The sequence below is a fragment of the Pieris rapae genome, chromosome 1 (genome assembly GCF_905147795.1).
Source record: "Pieris rapae chromosome 1, ilPieRapa1.1, whole genome shotgun sequence".
NCBI classification, from domain to species: domain Eukaryota; kingdom Metazoa; phylum Arthropoda; class Insecta; order Lepidoptera; family Pieridae; genus Pieris; species Pieris rapae.
Window position 1 is genome coordinate 3,236,878 of NC_059509.1, and position 22,495 is coordinate 3,259,372.

The 22,495-nt window shown below is 33.5% G+C and overlaps 1 protein-coding gene across 6 annotated transcripts; it reads right to left on the bottom strand.

Annotated features, from left to right (window-relative positions):
* Nucleotides 1-1,919: 1,919 nt before the first annotated feature.
* Nucleotides 1,920-22,229, bottom strand: LOC110994761 (ran-binding protein 10). Of its 6 annotated transcripts, none has more exons than XM_045633248.1 (13): nucleotides 22,009-22,229; nucleotides 15,681-15,746; nucleotides 11,671-11,835; nucleotides 11,283-11,473; nucleotides 10,948-11,132; nucleotides 10,370-10,482; nucleotides 9,629-9,786; nucleotides 8,827-8,935; nucleotides 8,205-8,303; nucleotides 6,171-6,242; nucleotides 5,052-5,161; nucleotides 4,468-4,579; nucleotides 1,920-4,182 (listed from the first exon to the last, which is right to left on the bottom strand). In XM_045633248.1, exons 1-13 carry the CDS (start codon nucleotides 22,199-22,201, stop codon nucleotides 4,049-4,051), a joined length of 1,707 nt encoding a protein of 568 aa, XP_045489204.1. In that variant the 5' UTR covers nucleotides 22,202-22,229; the 3' UTR covers nucleotides 1,920-4,048. The 6 variants fall into 6 exon arrangements, with proteins under 6 accessions (XP_045489204.1, XP_045489175.1, XP_045489148.1 ...); XM_045633219.1 differs by having other exon boundaries at nucleotides 8,827-8,938; XM_045633192.1 differs by having other exon boundaries at nucleotides 11,271-11,473.
* Nucleotides 22,230-22,495: the final 266 nt, after the last annotated feature.

Below are 22,495 nucleotides of genomic sequence, written 5' to 3' on the forward strand. Positions count from 1 at the left end.
GAAATCACCATATTTTGGCACACTTGCTTAGCACCGCATTATGCAACGCCATGATCTTTTATCACGGCATATAAAGCGAAGAGTTTTAAATTACATTCTTTAAAAACATTGTTCTACGATATAGAACGTTCAACTATAATACGTATTCTTTATTTTCGTAATATATTGCATGCGGTTTATTATCTGTGCCCCGCTATAGAAGTGCAGCACCGCATCCGCTCTACGTAAATATTATATGTTTTCATTCAATTCCACTCGGCCAGGCTATACTTGTTCAACAACGTTACTTGAAATGCATTAGTCTTATACAAATTTGTATTATGCAATATATCTAACGATTTTTATATAAACAGAATAGGATTATAATTTGTTTGAAATTACCATAAATATTTCTTTACCAATATTTTAGACAATTCTACCCTCCAATCACCAAAAGCCCATAATTTAAGAGAATTATCATAATTATTCAATGATTCGTTATAATCAATGGACTCCTGCCTGAATAAGAGGGTGTTGAAATTTACGTTTCTTTACAATTGGAATAATTATCTACTATTTCAAATTTTTACTAGTCATAAAAACTTAAGTTAAAATATACTTTTTATATATTTGTGAGAAATTTACACGGGTATCGAAGTAATTATAAAAGGCCCATCCAGTCACAATCACATAAAATCGTTCAATGTATAAATGTTATTATATTGCCTTTTAGCATTATTGAATTTGATATTTAAAACTATACAATTGGTGTGCTGTTTCAGGTTTACTACTACAACCTGTATTGTTATCGATTTCTCATACATAATACACTAATAATTAAATTTAAAACTGTAACTGACTGACATTATATGTCTCATCATATCTCACGATTTTAATTGTTTTCTGGACTAGGTTTTATTAGGTTATCTATTACTGTAGAAATTCAAAAAATAATATTTTATTTGGATCAATAGCCTGTAACTCATGGCCTCTGTAACTCAGAAAATGTTTAGAACTTGCCAGTTAGAAACATTGCTAATGAAAACTGTTTGATTCAGTTTTCATTAGCAATAGTATATTACATTCGTCGTCAATGATAGTATATTGCATTCGTCTGTCATTTGTTTTTGTAAATTGGCGGCAAATCTTAAACTCTTGTTACACGCGAAAATGAACCTAACGCGAGTAAATTTTCGGCATGCGCCCGGTTTTGTGTTACCATACCTCGCTCACATGTCACCCTATATTTAAATAACTTAAACTTTCTTACAATGAAAGGTCGACAAAAATTGTATTTGGCATGTTAATTATTTGATGTGGCAAATACTGAATAACCTGAGTATTTGTATAAAAAGCTCCTGTGGCGTAGTAAAGCCTACAAGCACCAAGTAAGAAGTTGTTCTCAGGAGCTCGCCATTCCCCACCATCGGACGGTTTCATTTCGTGGTAGTTTTAAACTAAGGGTCTGTTTCATATTTAATGGATAAAGTACCAAATAGCTATGAAACACAATTTATCCGGATGATAAAAGTTCCGAATAAGAAACTTCGGCTTTCATGACGAATATCGCTGACAGTCGTGAAACGCAACAATAGTGTTTATCCTACCAATAAGTAATAGTTTATTTGGAACGTATCCGGGGACATTGAGAAACAAACACTTAGATTCATAGTTTATAGTTCACTTTTTTATTATAACTTTCCCTATAAAAGATGTGTAAGTAATGTGTTTTGTTTTCCCATTACAGAGAATATATAACATAAAATACATTGATAATGTTTGAATAACGACTTCGACATTGTGCTAATTTCTTTTTAAATTATTTAATAAAACCTCAATCCTTCTGCGCCAAAATAGCGTGGAAACATAATGTTGTCATTTACAAAAAATGTAACACAAGATAGGATATGCTCTAGATAGGTTAGCAGAAATAAAAATCATTTTTACGGTTTAAACACAATATATTATTAAAAAAGAAAACAATACAATATACGAACAATATTGTAGAATCGTCTTTACAAAGCAGTGTCTTAGCCCGACACACTAACACATCTAAGTCTATTTACATTTCCATGAAAATCTCTGCATTATATTACAACAAAACGCGTACATAATACGTACACAATTTTTTTTAAATATGTTAGTATGTCCAACCGTATCTACAAAACATTCTGCTATTAGAAATCGCGAAAGGTCATATATAATAATATTTTACATCAAACTGGGCACACGGCACGGATATTTCAAAGAGACCTTATTTTCACTTCCGTGGGATAATAAAAGTCGATATAAAATTAATTCATGTACAGTAATTAATAAAAAATTTATTAATGCAATTTAATATTCAACGAATCAAAAGTGAAGTAAAATTGACGACACCAATCTTTTGAAAACTAAGCATACCACAATTATTTAGCATCTTAAAAAAGAACAGTATTCAATTGTTTTATGGATAATTGCCCTCAGCATAGTCTGGTACTAAAATGGCAGAAATTACATTAAGTTTATTACCAACAGCCTTACTAGCTCAAAAACGTGTTCGCTTTGAAAAATATTACAATGTCGATACGAATACTTAATTAAATATTGCCATTCGACGATTTCCGTAGAGTTCCGACTTTGGGGCCATCAAGAGCAGCTAACCAGTATAATAAGGGCCTGCAACAGACATGCAAGGCGTTGCAGGTGTCCATGAAAAGCGGTAAGCACTAAATTCTATGAGCACTAATTTCCGCCTGTCTTATAAAACAAATTGCAAAATTCTTAGTAAGGGTGTAAATCAATGAAAAACAATATTTATACGTCCGAAATTATGGCCGTGTGCACCAAAAGCAGTGACCTTAAGTCTTAATCAACTACTCGCAAACAGTTCGTCTCACATTATAATTATTTTATTATTTTTTAGCCAATTAATTGGCAGCTACTCGTCTAGTCATTTAAAATCACGAATAAAAAATATTTTTACAAAATTAAGAAACAGTATGAAACACAGAGGGCGTTATAAAAAAGAAAATATTGTTTTTATACCTATCACTAGCTTAGGCAAGATTCAGAAACTAGACTGCTACGTGTGACTCCCGGATGTCAAAAACAATTGGGGGTCGCAGTTCGGACCAAGCATCTTTTCCGAATCTTGCCATTAGATACAAAATTTCAATTGGGAGATTCATGAAAATTCAAGCCTTTGTTTCAGTGGTTATTAAAACAAGCTAAGTTTTTAATTTGATTGACTCTTGAATTGATTTAGGAATAATTGTAATGAACACATACGGGCGGCCGCTCACTCGCTTCCAATTAATTGGCCAACAAAAAGCTCGGTAAAGTTAGGTTTAAGCGGCGGCACTATAAGTCTTATAAACCCTACAACCCACGCTACTGCCTATTGTACATTGCAACTGATCGTAGGCCATACATAATTCCACAAAACTCGTCTTTATCGTAACAGCCATTTTAGAACATTTCTTATTTATTTTTATCTGCGTGTTACGTAGACGAATACATTTGAATCACAAATTCATATACTAAATCGAAAACAGGGCGATCATACATGAATACCATACAATGACTATGTAAGTGCTCGCTATCGTATAAAATAAGTAGTGCCCCGCGTTACCGATTATATTAATATTTATATTCTATAATATATCTATGTATTAAAGCCGGAAGTGATATCGTTTACCACTTCCGATTAACGAGCACACCCGCTATTAACGTCCATATCGTTCGCACCGACCACTGTAATTTAAGCTCACCGCAATTTAGATTTTTGTCAGGACACGGTATGAGACTGGCCTGTCAAAGGCGTTCCACAAAATAAAATCAACTATCAAAATGAAAAGCGTAAGTACTTTGGTCATTTGTCGGCACTCCATAAACAAGAGACAAAATGTAAAACGATTCCAAACAGGGGCACGATGTGTCACTCCGCTAAATAATCCGTAAGGGGACAAAAGAAACGCTTACGATATATTTGTCTCACTCCGTTAATTTGTATATGATTCGGTCGAAAGGGACAACATCAGTGGCGATGACGGTGGGGGCGGGGAGCCCGGGGCGCGGCGCGCGGGGGTCAGCGGCGCAGTAGTGCGGGAAGGTCGGCGAAGGCACAGGCGCCGAGGGACGCTCGCGCCATACGCCGAAGGAGCTCTCGGGAGTGCGACACGCACGCTTCCACCGGCGATATCCACGGCATGCCTTGGAACTCTATACAGGACACATTTATTATAATCAGATTTATGTAATTATTTAAGAGTAAGCGTCCATACGCGTTTTAATTCAGTTATTATTTATTTTATTTTCTATCATTACTATTTCTTAGCACTAATTCAACATCAAAAGAAAATTAACCTCAACAAAAACGTCAATGTCACTATTAAAAATTTGTATTTTTTTATGGCAATATTTTTAACTTTATAACAGTGTCAAGTTGAAAATGTTTAATTGTTATTACTCTATTTTTATTTATGCAGTGTAGTGTAGTATACTAACCCAGTATAGCGGAATTGAGCGCTTCGCAGACAGCCTCGCGACGCACTGGCTCTAATTGCCAGCCCAGCGGGCTATCCCATGGGTTGCTATAAGCTAACAGGCTAAAGGCATCCTGCAATGTACATAATTTCCTAATAAATGTCGACTAATTCCTTAAAAATGCATAATGTTTTAAAATATTTTTTCTTATTTTAAAATTTTCTTAGTTTTTATTTTAAAGTTGATGGTTTGAACCTACTCTAACCTAATCTAGGAGGTAATCCTTAACAACTTAATATCAGATGAGCTAAGTTCGAATTCTCTTTCCGAAATAAAAAACCCTTTACCCATTTCCACTATTGACACTATTAAATCATAATTAGATAAATTATTATTTTCCAACAAAATTCCCATTTCAATAATAATGATGTTTGGACTATTTTTTTAAAGTTTCAATAACTTAAAACCGATACAAACATGTGATTCTTACTCGGAAAATAATATAGAATATATTGTTACCTTTTCATTAATAATAATAATGCCCTAATGGTGCCTGAAAATTAAGGGCTAAGCCTGATGATAAGGTGGTTAAACTAATACTATACCTCTAGCATTGACTTGTGGAAATGGTCCTGTGACAACTTCTGGCTCATGGCATACAGCTCTCGTCCGAACGAGAGCATACGTTCCACGCTCACACGGCAACCTTCACCTTCTGTACATACATATATGTAAGTAGATATATAATATTTTTAAATACCCAGAAACTAAAAAGAAAGAAAATCATTGATTGTCACTGGTTTCTTGCAATTGAGAACTTCAGAAACATAAAACTAACAAATCAGTTACAAAGTTTCTCTTTGCATTTTCTTTAAAAGAAGCGAAAGTATAAAAACGCTTTATGCATTTTTATACTTTCGCTTCTTTAATATATATTCTGTTTGACACAACAGGCGCCAAGCTAGCAACATCTTAATGAAATTTACTTTAATTACTTGAATTGGTAGTAATTTTCAATATAAACATTATATCTATGTACTTACTTATTTGCTAAATAATTAAAAAATTAGTATAATCGATAACCAATCACACAGACGTGGCAAGGGATTTCGGAAAGTGACGTCATGATATCGATAAACGTGATAGTTTGTGTGTATGTATCCGTCCGTGTAAATCATGCGTTGTATATAGATAACATATATATAGAAAACAAGGAGCATGCATAATATAATATATCGCCATGTTTTGATAACCATCCCATTAATCTGCATGCTCAACCAATGACGAAATGTTAAAATGTTTCATTGCAACAAGCATTGAAGTCTTAGACCAATGCGTTATTCGCATTCAAATGAACGCGTCAAATTTGCTGTACACTAGAAATATTTGCAAAGTAATATTGCAACCAAATATTACAGCAAATTCAACCCCAGAAATTAGATTATGAAGATGAATAATGATAGACGACATCAGTTGTTACATAGATAAGAGAGAAGTCAGTCGTAGACACCAAATTCACGCACAAATCTCACGCCAACACACTGACCATGCATCGTGTCAAGCGTTAGCTAATTCATACACAGTTCAATAAGAAATATAATTAAAGATTTTAAGGTCAACTTAAAACAAACGGAAAATATTTCTACTAACAACTTATTAAATAAACGTGTTAATAACGTTAGCTAGCGCGTGGCACGACCGGTCGACATAAGTACGATACGCACCGAACCGGCGCGGCGATAGCAGGGCGGCGACGCACGCGGTGACGCCCGGCATGCCTTTCACCGGCCCAGAACCTAAAACCACCACCCTCGCTCAACCTGCGACCGTTCACTTGGGGCGCGACCACCCCACATGCACGCGTTTTGACGTGTGGCTCTATTGTTGGCAAAAGCTAGTAATTCTATGTCCACCATGTCACTAAGCAGCATAAGTTTCTAACTACACCTATGCAGTAAACCTTTCAAAATATATGCCATTTACGGATATGCCTTACTCTGATTTTCGATTCCGTAGAATTCTGACAGCATCATTTTTTGACATGTCAGAGATTACAAACCTGTTTGGCCGGGCACATTTTTCAAGTTTAATACGAGTGAGGATCTTAGTCAATGCATACATTTTACTTCTAAGTGAATGTGTCCATTTTATTAAGTTCGGTCCTCCACATGAAAGGTGGATTTACGGCAAATGATAAGTACGTCCCTTTTCATCACAAACAGAAAAAAAACGCACAACGAAAGATAACATTTTTTTTAAGGTTTACTAAACCTGAAAATGGCAGTGATGCCAGCAAAAGAACAAAATAAAGTAATTTTAGTTAATCAGATATATTGATGGTGGTATTGAAATATTTGTTATTTTTGTATTAAGTCACTTAAGTAAGTTAATATTAACATTTACCTTTTTGTAGGTAAAAAATTTTATTTCATTGTATATTTTATTATAAATTTGTTCAAATTTGTCCCTTTTTTCGGTGGAGATTTTTTTAGTAGCAACACTTATGAAATGTCAGAATTTTACGGATTGAAAAATCGGAGTATAAATTTTAATACTAAATAATATTTCATACAAATTGTGTAGCTTGTCACTCGCGAGCGAATTTCTGGCAGCATTACAATTGCATTAAATGACAATTTGAAATGGCAAGACGATCGAGCCTAGACATAATTCTTTTAGACTCGGCCGTATTCCCTTAAAAATCATCAAATATTTCTTACCATTGGTACTTCCTGTAATTCCCGGAGATGACACATGCGTTAGCGCAAATGAGATAAGAAGCCCCTAGTGCAAGTCCCACATAGGAAAAGATCCACATATTGCATCATTGAAACATACAATGGATAACCCTCAACTTGCTTATTAAGGCAATACGTAAATCTTGTCCAGAGCCAGGGCAGATGGCGGATGGCGTGATTAACAAGGCCGCATGCTGACTACGTATTTTTATTGCAATATAAAAAGTAGCCGCAATGTTTCTTATCTTGGTTTGACTCTGAGGTCTCAAAAACTAACACACTCATATACATGCGCATACACACCCATTCACACTCACTCGTTCACTCATTCTTAATATTTAACACAATTTTTTTTTTTGTTTTGAGCATGTACCACAACTAGTATATGAAATTTGTCACAACCCTACTGTCATAAATAAAGTTTTTAGTATTATTATGAACTCGGGTTCAATAATTATTCTAGTCTCTTTTTAATAATTCATATAAAACTCTAGACTACAATGAAAGTTTCAAATAAAAACGAAATTTTGTTATCGAAATGGGATGGCATTAGTGTATACAAAATACTATAGACACATATATTATATTAACAATATTATGATTAAATATAAAACTAAAAAGCAACGAGCAAATAAAAATATAAATGTTATAAAACGATAATTATAAATAAAATATTATGTATGAGTTGTATGATGTGCAAATAATAATTAACCATGTATTTAAATAATTATTAAATAATTTTAAAACGTAAATGTTTTGTGTCTTATATTTAATCTTTTCTCAATATTTTAAAAACCTCTTGCATGGACCTTGAAGATTCGAAAACCAAATAGTAACGAGGCACATTTGATGTTACATATGTATATATATATTATATATTGTTCAAAATAAATTTATTCCCAAGGACCAATTCCTTATGTTTCAGACCGAATAGAAAAAAAAATTCAGTAATTTACTTCTAGACTCAATTTCCAAACATATAGTTCTAAATACTTAAATCTTCAGTATCGTAGTACATACCATCGTGTTCACCGTTGGGTGATGGGGCGGAATCCGTAGCTGGTGGCGCCGGCACCATTTCTACATCACAGTTTTGCTTCTGTTCTATATCTGTCACACCTGTAAAGACATCATTTCTTTATCAGATTGTGGTGGAAGTATGTTAGTGCCTGCACCGACTTTAATCGACCATTCGAACCACTGGTACCAAACCACAGAGTAATATAAAAATCAATGGCGCTACAACTTTATAAGGTTAATTATATTATCTTATTAATATCGGATATTTGTATGTGTTTCATGATCGTTTATCAATCTAAACAAGTAGGATTATCCTTCTGTGCTGAATGAACACATAGATAAGTCTATTGGTGCACAGCCGGGGTTCGAACCTACGACCTCAGGATAGAGTCGCACGGCTATCACTGCTCATTGACCCATAAAACCTGTCTTAAAAGGAAACGAATTTACATACATATATATGTTTTGTTATAAATCGATCTATTGAAAAAAGCTTATTATTTCTTACATTAACGTTATATACTTTTATTGTCTCCAGTTTGTTTTCAACTTATTTCTGTTTAAGATTATGTATACAATAAATAAATAAATAAATATAAGGATAAAAATCATCAGTATTCACCATTAGTATGGAGGCCATTGTGTGTGTGGTGGTCTGGGGCGGGCGAATGCGCCCTCGAGGTGTGAGATATCACCGACGTCGCCACGCCATTGTGGTTGGCCCCACCGCACTGCTGGAAGGTGATAAAAACAGTTATATATTAATAATAAAACCTTCAGATACCTATCACCATTTATTATTTATTACCTATTGTTAATTCGGGGATGCCAACATCAAAAAACTACCGAAACAATTTTTATTGAAGTTGTTGGAATATACATGAATCAATTTGTGAACAAGTTCTACGTAATAAACTTACGAAATTTTGCAGTATACAATATACATATAAGGGGCAAAATGTCACTTAATTATCATAATAGGCATGCGTATGAAATGAGTTTGAAGAAAGTGGCAACAGTAAATCTAGAACGAACTAATTCCACAAACCAATTCCGAATGTAACATTATTAGAAAACATTACACAATTTTTTACGAATACTTCAAGAAAGATCTTTAAGTATACATTGAATTTATTTAATTGATAACCTTCTATTGATTTGTTGGTTGGATTAAACACCTAAACCCAAAACCTTATAACAAGCTCTAAGGTAATATTAGACGTCATTAATTTAAACACACAAATAGTACCCGAATAAAAAAAACTGCAAGTAATGTTAAAATTACAGTAAACAATTTATTTATTTTATTAAAGTGGTCCCAACAGACAATATAATCTTACGCTTAAAATAAATAAAAATTAAAAAGGAATTGTACAATCTTGGAGAGGGCAACACCGAAATTAAATGAAAAATGTGAGACAAACCTGTGCATCATCAGCCGTGCCATTGACCATCTCGACAAACTGGCGGCACTTTAGAAGGAAGAGTAGATCTGGATCTCTCTCCAAGAGTCCTGGATACCAACGCCGTGTGTTCTCTATCGCCTCGCCGATACGCCCGCTTAGCACCAACGAAGATATCCCTGAAACATTATTTTGCTTGTTAATAAAAAGGTGAAGTATAGAAAACTGCAATTGAATGCCCATTAGCCAAATTGTATTTGTGGCAATAATTTAAATATATATTTACTAAACTAAGTTATCGAATAAATTACTAAATACGGTTGTTGTCTCTGTGGGTTAAAACAAAATCTTCGACATAGTTCAATAGTAGACACTAGACATAGACAAAAGATTTATTTCTAATGAAACACACAGAAACACAAAATAATAATAAAAATTAACAAAAAAGAAAGATAATAAAGAATAGGGAAGAAAAAAACGTATAAGGTACATTAATTTTCATTAATAAATAAAATAATGCGTGGCAAATTATTATTTTAATTAAAATCCACTGGTTCTTTTTCCGCAAAAACGATTCAACTTATATTATGTACACAAGAGTACATTTAATGTCTCATTGGCACAACAACCTTATTACCTAAAACTGTATGAATTAACAAAAAAAGCAATGATATATTTATATTATATTCATATAGGCAAAAAGCAAGCTTACTCATGAACACCTGCAACCCCGAAATGATACTATAAACGAATAATACATACGTTGTCGATTCTTGATTGAGGCGATATCCTCGTGTATGTGTTGGCCTGTGGCGCGGGAGAAGGATTGTGCTGATCCACAGTACCCATGGTGTACCAAATATGATGACACCATTCTGCAAAAAAGTTATTAAAAATATACAATTAAAAATAAAACATGACCAAGAGTTAAAAAAGGCTCAGCCGGATATTTCAAAAGATATTCTCATAAGATCTACACTACTATTATATAGAGAGTAGTGATTAGATTGTCATCTGTTTGTAGTAGGCTCCAAAACTACTGGGTCGATTTGAAAAATTATTTCATAATGGTTGCATGGTTTCTCATATATCAACATTTATTAATTTTGAACTGTTTCTAACTAATAACCATCACCCTCCTCAATAAGTAAAATGTAGTAACGCCTTACTACACGTCAAGTGAACACAAAAATGATTCAAGGACAGAGCTCATTGTTCTTCAAATTAGAAAATCTCGTTTTGTTAGAGCGGTTTTTATACATACCTTATTTCAATCCAAAAGCAAAATTTACTAAATTACGTATAAGTTCTATTAGTATATATTGCAATAATATAAGCACCTATGAAGCACCTGCTGCCATTGACCCTGCTCATCGGGTAGTGGGAACTCGTCAATAGCGAGACGCGTGCGCGCACGCAACTCTCGCAGCATGTCTTCAATGTCGAATACGAACGGCTGCTGCCCAAAGTTTGCGTCTACTACCTCACCAGGCGTCTGAAGTCCCACAGTCGGATATAGATTGGGCTGCAAGGAACGAAATTACATTATAAATATTTAATATGAAGAACATATATATACATACATATGTTCTATTCATCTTCTAGTAGTTGTACTTCGGTAGCGATTTATCAATAAAATATAATTCTCAAAAATCTTAGATACCATCACACGCACCGGAAGTCCTCTGAAGGCGATACCGAGATGGTGTCCGTTCTTTGTGTAAAAGCAGGTATTGTCGACAAGGTTCACACCGCAGCCGATGACGTCGCCAGTCGTAAAGGTAGGACCGTAAGGTTGCCCCGTTCCGGACGAGCAGAAGGAATGTCCATCGTCGCCATGGTATCCGTATGAGTGTTTGTCCCAGCCTGAAATATCACGTCTTGATAAATCGGATTTAACTGAAATATTTGTAAAATCCTATACGTGAGGCAATACTCGTGCGGCTCTGGCAGATGCGGTCATCAGGTACGAACTCTAGAGGTGCGAGGTGTAGAGGCCATCCTAGCGATGTTTCTCGCAGCAGTAGAGTACCTAAGGACTCTTACTTGCGGCTAGTACACACCGGGCAGTCTGTTCATGTTGACGCCATGTGCCGACAGGCCGATGCCCATGTAGCCATCCCGTCCCTTGGACACGATGCGCACCTCAAAGTAGTAAAGCCCGCAAGCGGCTGGGATGGGATGTGTGGCACGAACGCTGGCTGCATCCTTGTGAGTTTTGCCATGACCTGTAATTTTACAAATGCTTTTATTACATGTGCCCTAATAAGTAACTTGATTGAGATTAAGAACACTATAGTCACTTATTGATATACTCTTTACCTACACTTTATAAATAAAATATAATATTTGAAATAAACTTTACTTAGTAAATAAGGCACTTTGCAGGAAGATGGTAAAAATGCGCCGCCTATTTCTGGAATAGATTGTTAGAGTTCTACTAAAATATTTACTTTTGGCATTCTAATATGAATTAGATAAAATTACCTACAAATAAAAACTACTTATAAGATCCACAATACACACATAGTACATATATATTATAGAAATGCTCAAAATCATTCGTAGAAGAAAAATGCTAGCGATTTTAAGATTACGTCCTTAAAACATTACAATATTTAGCTTTAAAACGCGGTACCATAACCACAGACAATTTACACGTATGGTATGTCAACTTACAAGAAAATATGTTGAGAATGTATAATTTGAATATTTATACTAAATAACAGCAAATATGAAACTTTTGGAACCGCAAGGCCACTAGTTGATGTTAACGACCTTATGCCTCTTAATCTGCTAGGCAAACCACACCTTCAAAAAACAAAAAATATTGGAAAAAGGAAATTTAATTTTTATCCTTCCTACGTGGGCATAAACAACGGATATCTTCTTCCCTTCTCTCTTATCATCCACTTTCGTCATGGGTACTTTTAACTTGTCCCGTCTCTAGTACTTCCTAGATTTTGTCCAGGTATATGAGAAGGGCTAGCCAACCCCATCTAACCATTCACGGTTGCCTCCTATATCATACTAGTTACCCGCTTAATATTTATATTGGTTACATAGCAGATATATGCGGAAGTAAAAGTGGGTATGTATCATGGTGTGAATGTATTAGCGTACACAAACAAAACCCATTGCTATATATTAGAATCACACGTAAATAGCACGGTGAGCGCGTGTTGGTAAACATTATCAAGCGTATCAAGGTCGACCGTAGTAAAAACTGCGTATATGTAGTCCCGTTACCACGCAAAACAATCGTCTCTAACCACAGCGTTCATATAGATGTAGTCACCACGCCAACGCATAGATAACTTAAAAATCACCCACTTAATAAAGACGCCAAATTCCTACGATCAGAAGAGCTGGTGTAATAATGTTTTTGTAGAATTAGTATTTTAATAACTGATACGGTTTGCAGAAATAAGATCAATATATGCGAAATAAATTTTCGCATGTCTGCTCTGTCGAATGATGGTCGGGAACAATCAACAAGTGCGTATTCCAAAGATGTGAGCGTCTCTTGCGCAGGTTAACAACCCCATGTTTACGAACGCGATTATTTATTCTGCGATTGTAATGTAACATTTTACATATTTAACTGTATAATATACGTTTTAGTTTTTAAAATTTTGTTATAATTTATCATTAACGAGCTAATTAGGAATGCAAAGAACGTTGAACTTGGGCAAAAAATTTATTCAAGTTGAATCGAATAAAACGTTAACAAACTTCTTAGAAAACCTCAATTTTGCGTTGTTATTAAAAAAATACGAATATAGGTAACTTATCACGTGTACACTACACATGATATATTTAACTAAAACGTCATTAATATTAATAATACTTTATTCGTGTTCCACTTAAAATATACATATATATTATAAGATAAGCGTTATAAGAGTACTAGAACTCAAATCTTCATTTAAACATATACATTCTTTTTCGTTTATTATAATTAGTTTGAGTCCCGACTCAGCTTAGAACTTTTTTTATTTAGTAATAGCATGGCTATAATTTAATTGTAAATCGACCTTAATCGATTTCCATATTCAAAATTTGTCAATATTATTTTTGTTTTCATTTGAATACACAAATTAAAGACTCGAGAGATAAAGGTAAACGACTGAACAATTTAAGACAAGATTGCCTTCACATTAAATCCATATGGAGGAATCCATTATGAAGGAAATGTATCGCAATCAATATGATGGGTTTTTTGTTCGCTATGAATAATACATTGCACTCCACCTGCAGCGGTTACTGTCTCAAATGAATCATCAACGGACGAAAACATACGAAGACACGAAATATGAGACACTCGTACACGAATAAAGTACAGTTTTATTAATCAACCAGATAAAGATTCTTGTATTTTTTAAATGAAGAAATGTAGTCTGATAAATGAAGCCGCTTATGTAGCAAGCTATAGCTTCCTACTACTAAAAAGCAGGTTATTAATCGCAAAATAAAAAATAGGAACTTTTAAATTATCCATTTTAATAGTACCTAACATTCAGTGTGCCGTATTTCCCAAATTTATTCAACTAACAAAAGCCTACAAGAACTCTTAATTAAAAAAAATCCCCTACTCACTATAATAATTAAAGAAAATAAGAAAATAAAAATTTAGCCAGATAAAGCATAAATACAAGCAATAAATTAGCTGCTATCATACAACCCATAACCGCTACATTAATACAAAAAGTAGACGGGCGAGTCGCTTTATAAAGCCACTCCAGTAATTAAAACTCTAAATTCCGCGAATACGAGGAAAACATTATCTATCAACATTCAGTGCCATTAGTTTAGCAATGATGAAAGGATTCTTTGCAATATTTTTCTGAAAGACGGCGATTTAGTACCCCCCCTTTTCTTAGCAATTAAGTAATAGAAATATTACGCATGACATTCATATTCCAAATATTGCGTTACTCCTACGTAATCTTCAAAGCCGCCATTTTGAATATTTTATTTTCTAAGACAAACAGAATTCCAAACAAACGAGTGCTCAAACTCTGTTTATACTGATTCAGTTTTTAAGACACAGTTATGTATAAATATACACCACAATGGTCAGGCCATTGTGGTGTATAATTTTCTTGAAAACTTTTGAAGACTTTCAATCAATACTGGGACCGAGCCGACCGCTTTTCAATAACAATACTTTAGGATTCATCTAAGAAATGTATTGAAAGTTGCTACAAAGAACGCGGTTGATAAACCTTTATAATAACTTACTTTTTTTTATACCAATAAAGGTGAGTTCTTACTCTGTAATCTCTGCATTCTGATTTACAGTTAGTAACCATTTACTGAGTATCTTCTAGCGTGTCCTTAACAATGACTACATTTTCATGCATAAATCAGGTACAATTACAAAAAAGGCTTTAAAAACCTCAGCTCAACATAACGTATTGTAAAGTTTTGCGTGTGACCTTAACCTTTTCCGTTAAGGCTGTTGCCAGGCAACAGGGCACGTAAGAGAAGCGCATTGCGGGACACTAAATACAGCATTACATAAATTGAAGCATACCAGCTACAATTCTCGATTTATTCATTGAACTCAATATTTTTATTTAGCATACTGAGGCACTACTGGGGATGCGAATGAAAAGTTCAGGATAAATTTAATAAATTCAAAGTCCAAGAAACGTAAACCGTATTAAGGGTCTACAATTACTAATACTAAAGTTTTGTTAAACATTAAATGAATTCTCTAATATTCCCAGAGCCCTGAAGGATATAAAATAATTGTAGGCCCTTAAGGTTAGGGAAACAACAGGAAATCTACCACTAATTAGACACAACACATATTACCTCTACACCTAAATAATTTTGCTAACAAACAGTGCTTATCTATATAAAAATTTCCATTTGCAAGCCATTTCCCATTTTCTCGTTACAGAACATAATTACGCTCTATAACTCCACAAGTTGATAACAAAATGATAACCACGAAATAAGATGAACATGTAGCAATAGTATCAAAACGAAATCTAGAAAAAAAGTCATAGTATTCTTCCTAGCGCTGTTTGTTAACAAGCTCATATAAATTATATGCACGTACGATACATCCAGAGGCGTAAGTGGAAATAGGGCAGGTGGGGTCTTCTTCCCGGACCCTGCGTCCCACCTTACAAAAGAGAAAACCACTTCCATTAAACAGTTCACACGAGCCCCATACACCACTTACGCCAGCTGCTCGGTCCTTATCCAATCCAGAAATCTTAACACGACGATTTTAAAGTTATGCCAGACGTGCGGCGAGTAAGAATGGTGGCAGCTCGAAGCGGGCACAACTCTAAAATCTAAATCTCCACTCTTTGGGACATCTGCGATTGAGACACATCGCCTGGATGGTTTTAACGGATTAAATCGACTGATCCAGCGTCGTTACATCTCGGTTTTGATCCATTAAAATAGCATTCACCAATGTTTGTTTTCATAGCAAACATTATGCAAATGACGCAAACTAATACAAACGATGTGCGACATTATCGTAAACCATGCAAAGTTTTTCCTGATAAACGAGCAATAATAGCAAAGTGGTGCTATGGAGCCGATTATAATTTATCATCTAATACTAATTATAATTACACTATTTTACTAATTATTTTAAATTATTTAAATTGTCAAACGTCTAAAAACCTGTTTTATAATGCTGCTAAGGTCTCTCCTCTACGTATTTGGGGCCGTTTAAGTACATATTACATAAACAGATTTACTGCAATGTATCCCCCCCCCCCCTTCAAATCTAATATCTCTATCTATCCCTTCACTTTTAAAAATTATAGTACATAAATGTATTAATTTTTGTAGTAAACCTAGAAAATGCATGTCGTTTTTAAGCATAGACAATGTGTGGATAATATGATTAACAAATAAATAATTACTGTTGACCTAATCACCAAATAAGATAATCAAAGACGTCCTATTAAACCTACTCGTTATTGTAAATATGTGAATCGCATTTACACACATAAGAACTCTCATAGAATCAGGTTTGTCGGGGAAGGCGTGTTTTTGTGACTTGTACCGCTGTTGAAATTATAAAGCTGCGTATGATACGCTTGGTATGTCAGACTTACAAATTCAAGAGAAAAAAACTTAATTACTCAATAGACAAAATGAAAACTCTTTATCAAGTTGCCTAGACGCTGTCCGCAGACAATGGTGATGTTATTTAATAATATAATATTTAGTAAGATTAAAAGCAAATTCCCAATAAATTTGATAGTCACCCTGGGATTAACGTTGTGAAATAAACTTGACCCGATATTGGCGGACGCGACCTACATTGATCCGGCAGCCAACTTGACACCGATAAACACAAACCACTCTTTACATGAAGTATCCATTTAACTTCAGCACGTCTTTTCTATGGAAACGCATAGAAATTCATCCATGGGGAGTTAAAGTCACTTCTGTGGGACGTTTTAAAAGTAATCCCTCTACATGCTCTACGAAAACTAAATGAAATGTTTAATGAGAGAGAATTACGTAGGCGTTCAGATAAGACCCATAGCTTACTTTAGAGTATTTAACTGATAACTTGACCTCAGATATTTATTCAAATTAGATAAATAGAAATTTAAAAAACTGTTGAACTAAAAACTATTATAAGTATAAAAACCGTTACGAAAAGTCTGTATACAAATTGAATTTTGTTATTACTGTATTTTTTCAACTAAACAAAAAAATCAGAGAACAGCAATTGAAAACTCATAATGCCAAATGTAACAAAGTAAAATTACCATTGTTTTAAGAAATTTAATCTATGTAATCTCAACCTTTTGCTGTGACAAATACAGTTTAGATTTCAATGCTCAACTATCTAATATACCTATTCATGCACCTCGGAAGCAAGGCCATCAAGCTTAATAAAGGCAGCGAATATAGGCCTTACGCTTAGGGCATAAGAATGGATTTAAGATGCAGAGCAGTTAAGCGAGGGTGGGGATCCACGTGGCGACCCAACGCAAGCGAGCTTGACCTAGTTAGTAGATGCACCATTTCGGTCCTGTTACGAAAGCCCCACCAACGCGTAGATCGTTTCGATGCTGATCTTTTCTATTATCTTGTTCCTTGACCAGCTACTAGCCTACTATTCGATGATTTAACTTCGGGACTTTTGGATTATGCATACTTTTCCCTTAATTTACTAAAAAATTATAGAAACGGAACGCAACACTAGCGCTTTCCTTTTTTGATCTCTCAAGATTCCATGTAAAGCGTTGATTTTTTTTTCAAGTAAACACACACATTACAATCAAACTACAGTTATATTTGCTCAAATCCTTCAAAATCTTTTACGTGGAAACATTGAGCATTCGAGTAAATTATTAATTTTCTGTTTGAATATGAACATCTATATTTATCTATTACGGCAGAAGTGCAGATGTTAGTGTAAATGAAGAAATATGCATCGTAGGTTTTGGCAGAGCGCCGTATAACAGTGTCGTCAACTATTTGGTGTACGAATAATCTGTAAACACCAAACAAAGAAACCATCCCAGTCCTGTTTCTTTGTTATTAGGTTAAAACGTCACTCCTATAACATAACGTACCGTATTTGGTGATTAAGAAATATTTGCTTTATTATTATATAAAGCAAATATTTCTTTTTATAGATTATAGACTCAGCATCGCAAAGCTAGCTTATTAAATAAATATTTTTGATTAGATTTTTCATATTTGAAAACTACGGTATACCACAAACCACAGTAGTTCCGTAGTAATAAATGCCACTCATCTGACAAAGTATGCGCATACGCACAGTGACTAATAGAGTCGCAGCGACAACGTACATTTCAGACGTATTTTAAGGTATACTATAAACACGCCAAAGTAAAATTTATTTACATTTTTATTTACTATTTTTAACACAGTAAGGTACGCACATAAATAGTAAAAAGTTTTTAATTGATATAAAATTTCAATTATATAGTCTACATAAACAATTAATAATAATTACAAAAGTATAATAAATATTTAGTCCCTGGTGCATTCTTATTATCGTAGTAATGTGGGTCAAGTAATGTAAAATGCAAATGTTGCAAGCGACAAACATCGTGTGGCTAATGGCTGTTAAGTACAGCAGTCATAGTTAAAGTATTTGTTTTTCAATTGTTAAACACATTTGTTGAAAAAAAAACGCTTTAAAAATATAACGTATATCAAATCTATTTATGCTTCTAGGCTTAACATAAAAACACAATTAAAGAACCTTACAATGAGCTCTACGGTTCATTGACTGCGAACAAAGACAAAGAGAATAAGTTTAATCCAGTTAGCGAGCAATCTTCCTATTGCTTCTGACTGATCTTGAGACATTTGATGACCTAAGGACAAGAAGAATTGTAAACCCGTTAAGTCTTAAACAACGACGAACTAAGCTTATAGTAATACAACGCAACGTACCAGTGGTACATAAATTAAAAGACATAAGAGAAAACTATTATATGTGTCAATACAATGTTGTCTAAAGAATAGAATTAATCTTCGCAGCTATTAAGAAACGTGTCGTTAAAGAACTAAATTATGTATAATAATTTGCCGTACATGAACCTTTCTCATTTTAACGATTCCGTATGAGTGAAAGTTCAATAATTACATGAAAAATATTCAATTATAAGACTAAAGTTAGGCAACCGTATAGGCAATAAGTATAGTGTTCTCGCATAATTCACGTCAATAGAACTACGAATAGATTTACGAGGGGTAATTTTCAGAAAGTTGCACGCACTGCATGACCTCATTTCCTAACGGCCTTTCAATCCCATGGGGTGAAGTCTACATAAATGACAATTTTTAACGTAAGAACTTCTTTTACAGACAAAGACAAAACATACAAGAATACTTTCGGAATAGAATTACAAACATGATACGTGGGCGGATGATATATGTATAAAACAAGTTTAGAAATAATTTAAAAATTGCGTAACACTGAAATGAGTGTTTTCTTGACGGTACGAATAACAAGATTTATATAAAAACATAATAATAGTAACAGCCTTCACGCTGTTGATTTTTATACTTCCTACAAACATGTAGGATATCACCTACAATCCTGAATTAACGAACTGTATCTTTTGTGTTACATAAATGAAAAATAATTTTAATTTAACTTTCAAGCATAACAGCAGAAAATTATTAATAGTAGGATATACATTCTATTTCATACGCGGTAATAATCAATTCTACCATAAACAATCAAGCACGTCACAAATACACAACATACTACGTAGAATATTAGAAGATCTACGCCCTGCCTACACAACTGCTCTATTGTATCTAAGATTGTTGGCATTAATTCAAGTGACAATTTAAAAAATAGTCTACTTCATGCGTACCCTCTTATAATACGTGATTTAGTACTTCATTCGTTTTCAACAATGGTTTCGATAACACATTTTTTTTAACAATTGAATTATTTACGCAGATATGAAGTTAGGTAGTCGGGAATGCAATCGATATCCGCCCATCGGTCATTATAGAACATAGATTATGAATTTTACATCGACTGCATCGCTACTGCAACTTGCAACGGATATAAATAACATTCGAACGGAGGCTTTGTGAATTAGACTGCGTCAAATCACAATTCACATATTACCAAATCACTAATGAGTCCTTTTGCAGGAGTCAATTGTACAAAGTAAAACATCGAAAATGAAATTAATTTTTAATACGAAAGTTTTACGTCTCATTTCGAAATATACAGACCATCCAACTGTAAGATCTAACAATTTTAATGATAAAATTGGCATTTGATAGGCTCCTTATACTAAAGCAGACCTCAAAATGTCTAGACTTAGTCTAGACTCCAGACTAAGTCTAGACAATTTTAGGCAAGTGCATTGGCTCTTTCAAGCACGGGTCAACACCCGACTCGACGTGGTATATTGTATACCTAACGATTTAAATAATACATTATTGGTATGTAAATAGGAGCGTCAAATTTTGGCGAAATTGAATTTAGTGACAATTAAAACTACCAGTGAGAACAATCAGCAGATAAATTTATGTGGTGTCAGAAAATTTTATCATTACAATTTATTTTACATTAATAAGTTGATAGCCACGAAGACCAGAGGGACGACAAGCTATATCAATACATTCAAATTTATCAACTTACGGCATAAATTGTACATAAATCTTTGCAATCATGCATAAAGTGAATTTGTTATAGAAATGCCAGAAGCATTATATATGATGCATATAATGTAATTGTGACGCAAACACAAAAAACAAGAATATAGGAATGCCATTTTAAAATGTAATCAACCAACCACACAAATGAGTTTTAGTAAGCATTTACAATTTTAACTCAAATGTTCATAATAGATATTCATATATAATAGAACATTCAACATTCATCCTAATGAAAATTTATGATAAAATAATTGGATAACAAACTGTACTTCTTAATTATTTGATAGGATTTTTAATAGGAAAATAAATAAAATCTAGTATTTCATATATGTTTCATTTCAAATAGAGAATGAAAAATTACTGTATACATATTAGCTTTATCTACTTTTATGAGTAGTTAAATTAAATTAAATGTTTTTATAGCTAAAGTATATTATAAAAAATGCCTTGCTAAACAACATAATCCATTGCTCTTAATGTTATGTGTAAAATTCCAAAGTTATCTTAATACACAATTGTTAGAACACTGAATACTTCCAATAAAATTTTCACTGTTATGGTTAAATTTTTAGTTTAAATATATATTAAATTTACCAAACTTTAAGAGCATTTACTTATGGGCTAAACTAAACTCAATTTACTAAAAAAAAATTCACAGTTAAAGAATTTATATTTTAGAAATGTAAGTAGAAAAATAATTTCAATAAAAAATAAACAGATAAAGAAGGGATGTTTAAACAAATTCAAAAATAACATTTGTTTTAGTTATGTTCAATACAAATGCTTATTCAAATTCAATCAAGAGCAAACTAAAACAATGACTTGCTATATCAAGTCGTACGTGGTATTTTTACGTATCATATCAAAGAAAACTAATAAAATATATACCTTAGCATTGATTTATAGATAAAGGTTGTTTAACATATTTTGTTCATAGGAGAGACCTTCAGTCTACAATATTACGACTGATATATTACATTTGATTGAACTTAAACGAAAAAGCTTTTGTTAAATTCCAGCGTTAATGTTTTATTAGCAATGTTGATACAAAATATACGATCAGCTGATTTCTTTGTTTGCATGACAGCTAAGATTCGATGCTTGCATTTGAGCTGACACGTCAAAAACCCGTATAAAATACTTATGTATTAAAAGAAAATCATTAATTACGCAAATACATCTTTATGCAGTAACCAGAATCGCAATTAACTACTCGATAAACAAACCTTGAAAGTTCTTACCTTTGTAGTGCACTCTAAGATTATTCTGTGATAGGCCGATGTAGCTGAATTTGTCCTTCGTGCTCCATGATTTTGGCAGCGGGGTCTCGTCTTCGTTCACATTGGGATAAAGCAATTTTAAACGGTCTACATTATCACTTTGCACTTGATTTTGGGAATCCATCGTCCCTCGTCCACTACCCATCGCAGCCATTTCTGATTTCCGTATATCTTGACTTAGAGTGACGTCACATCCAGTTTTTGTCATTATGTTGGCATTCAGTAGGATTGACATTGCCATATTTAGCGAAACCAGAGAATCCACTTGAAACATGAACAGACTATTATAGCCTTTATGGTCTCATATAAAATCGAATTAAGTAATATAAATATTTTAACCGTTTATCGAATTTAAGCAAATATTTAATTTATCTTTAAGTAATTTAATTACATTTACTACTTAAAAATTAATTATTACCATATCAGATTACGGCTTTAACGTATTTGA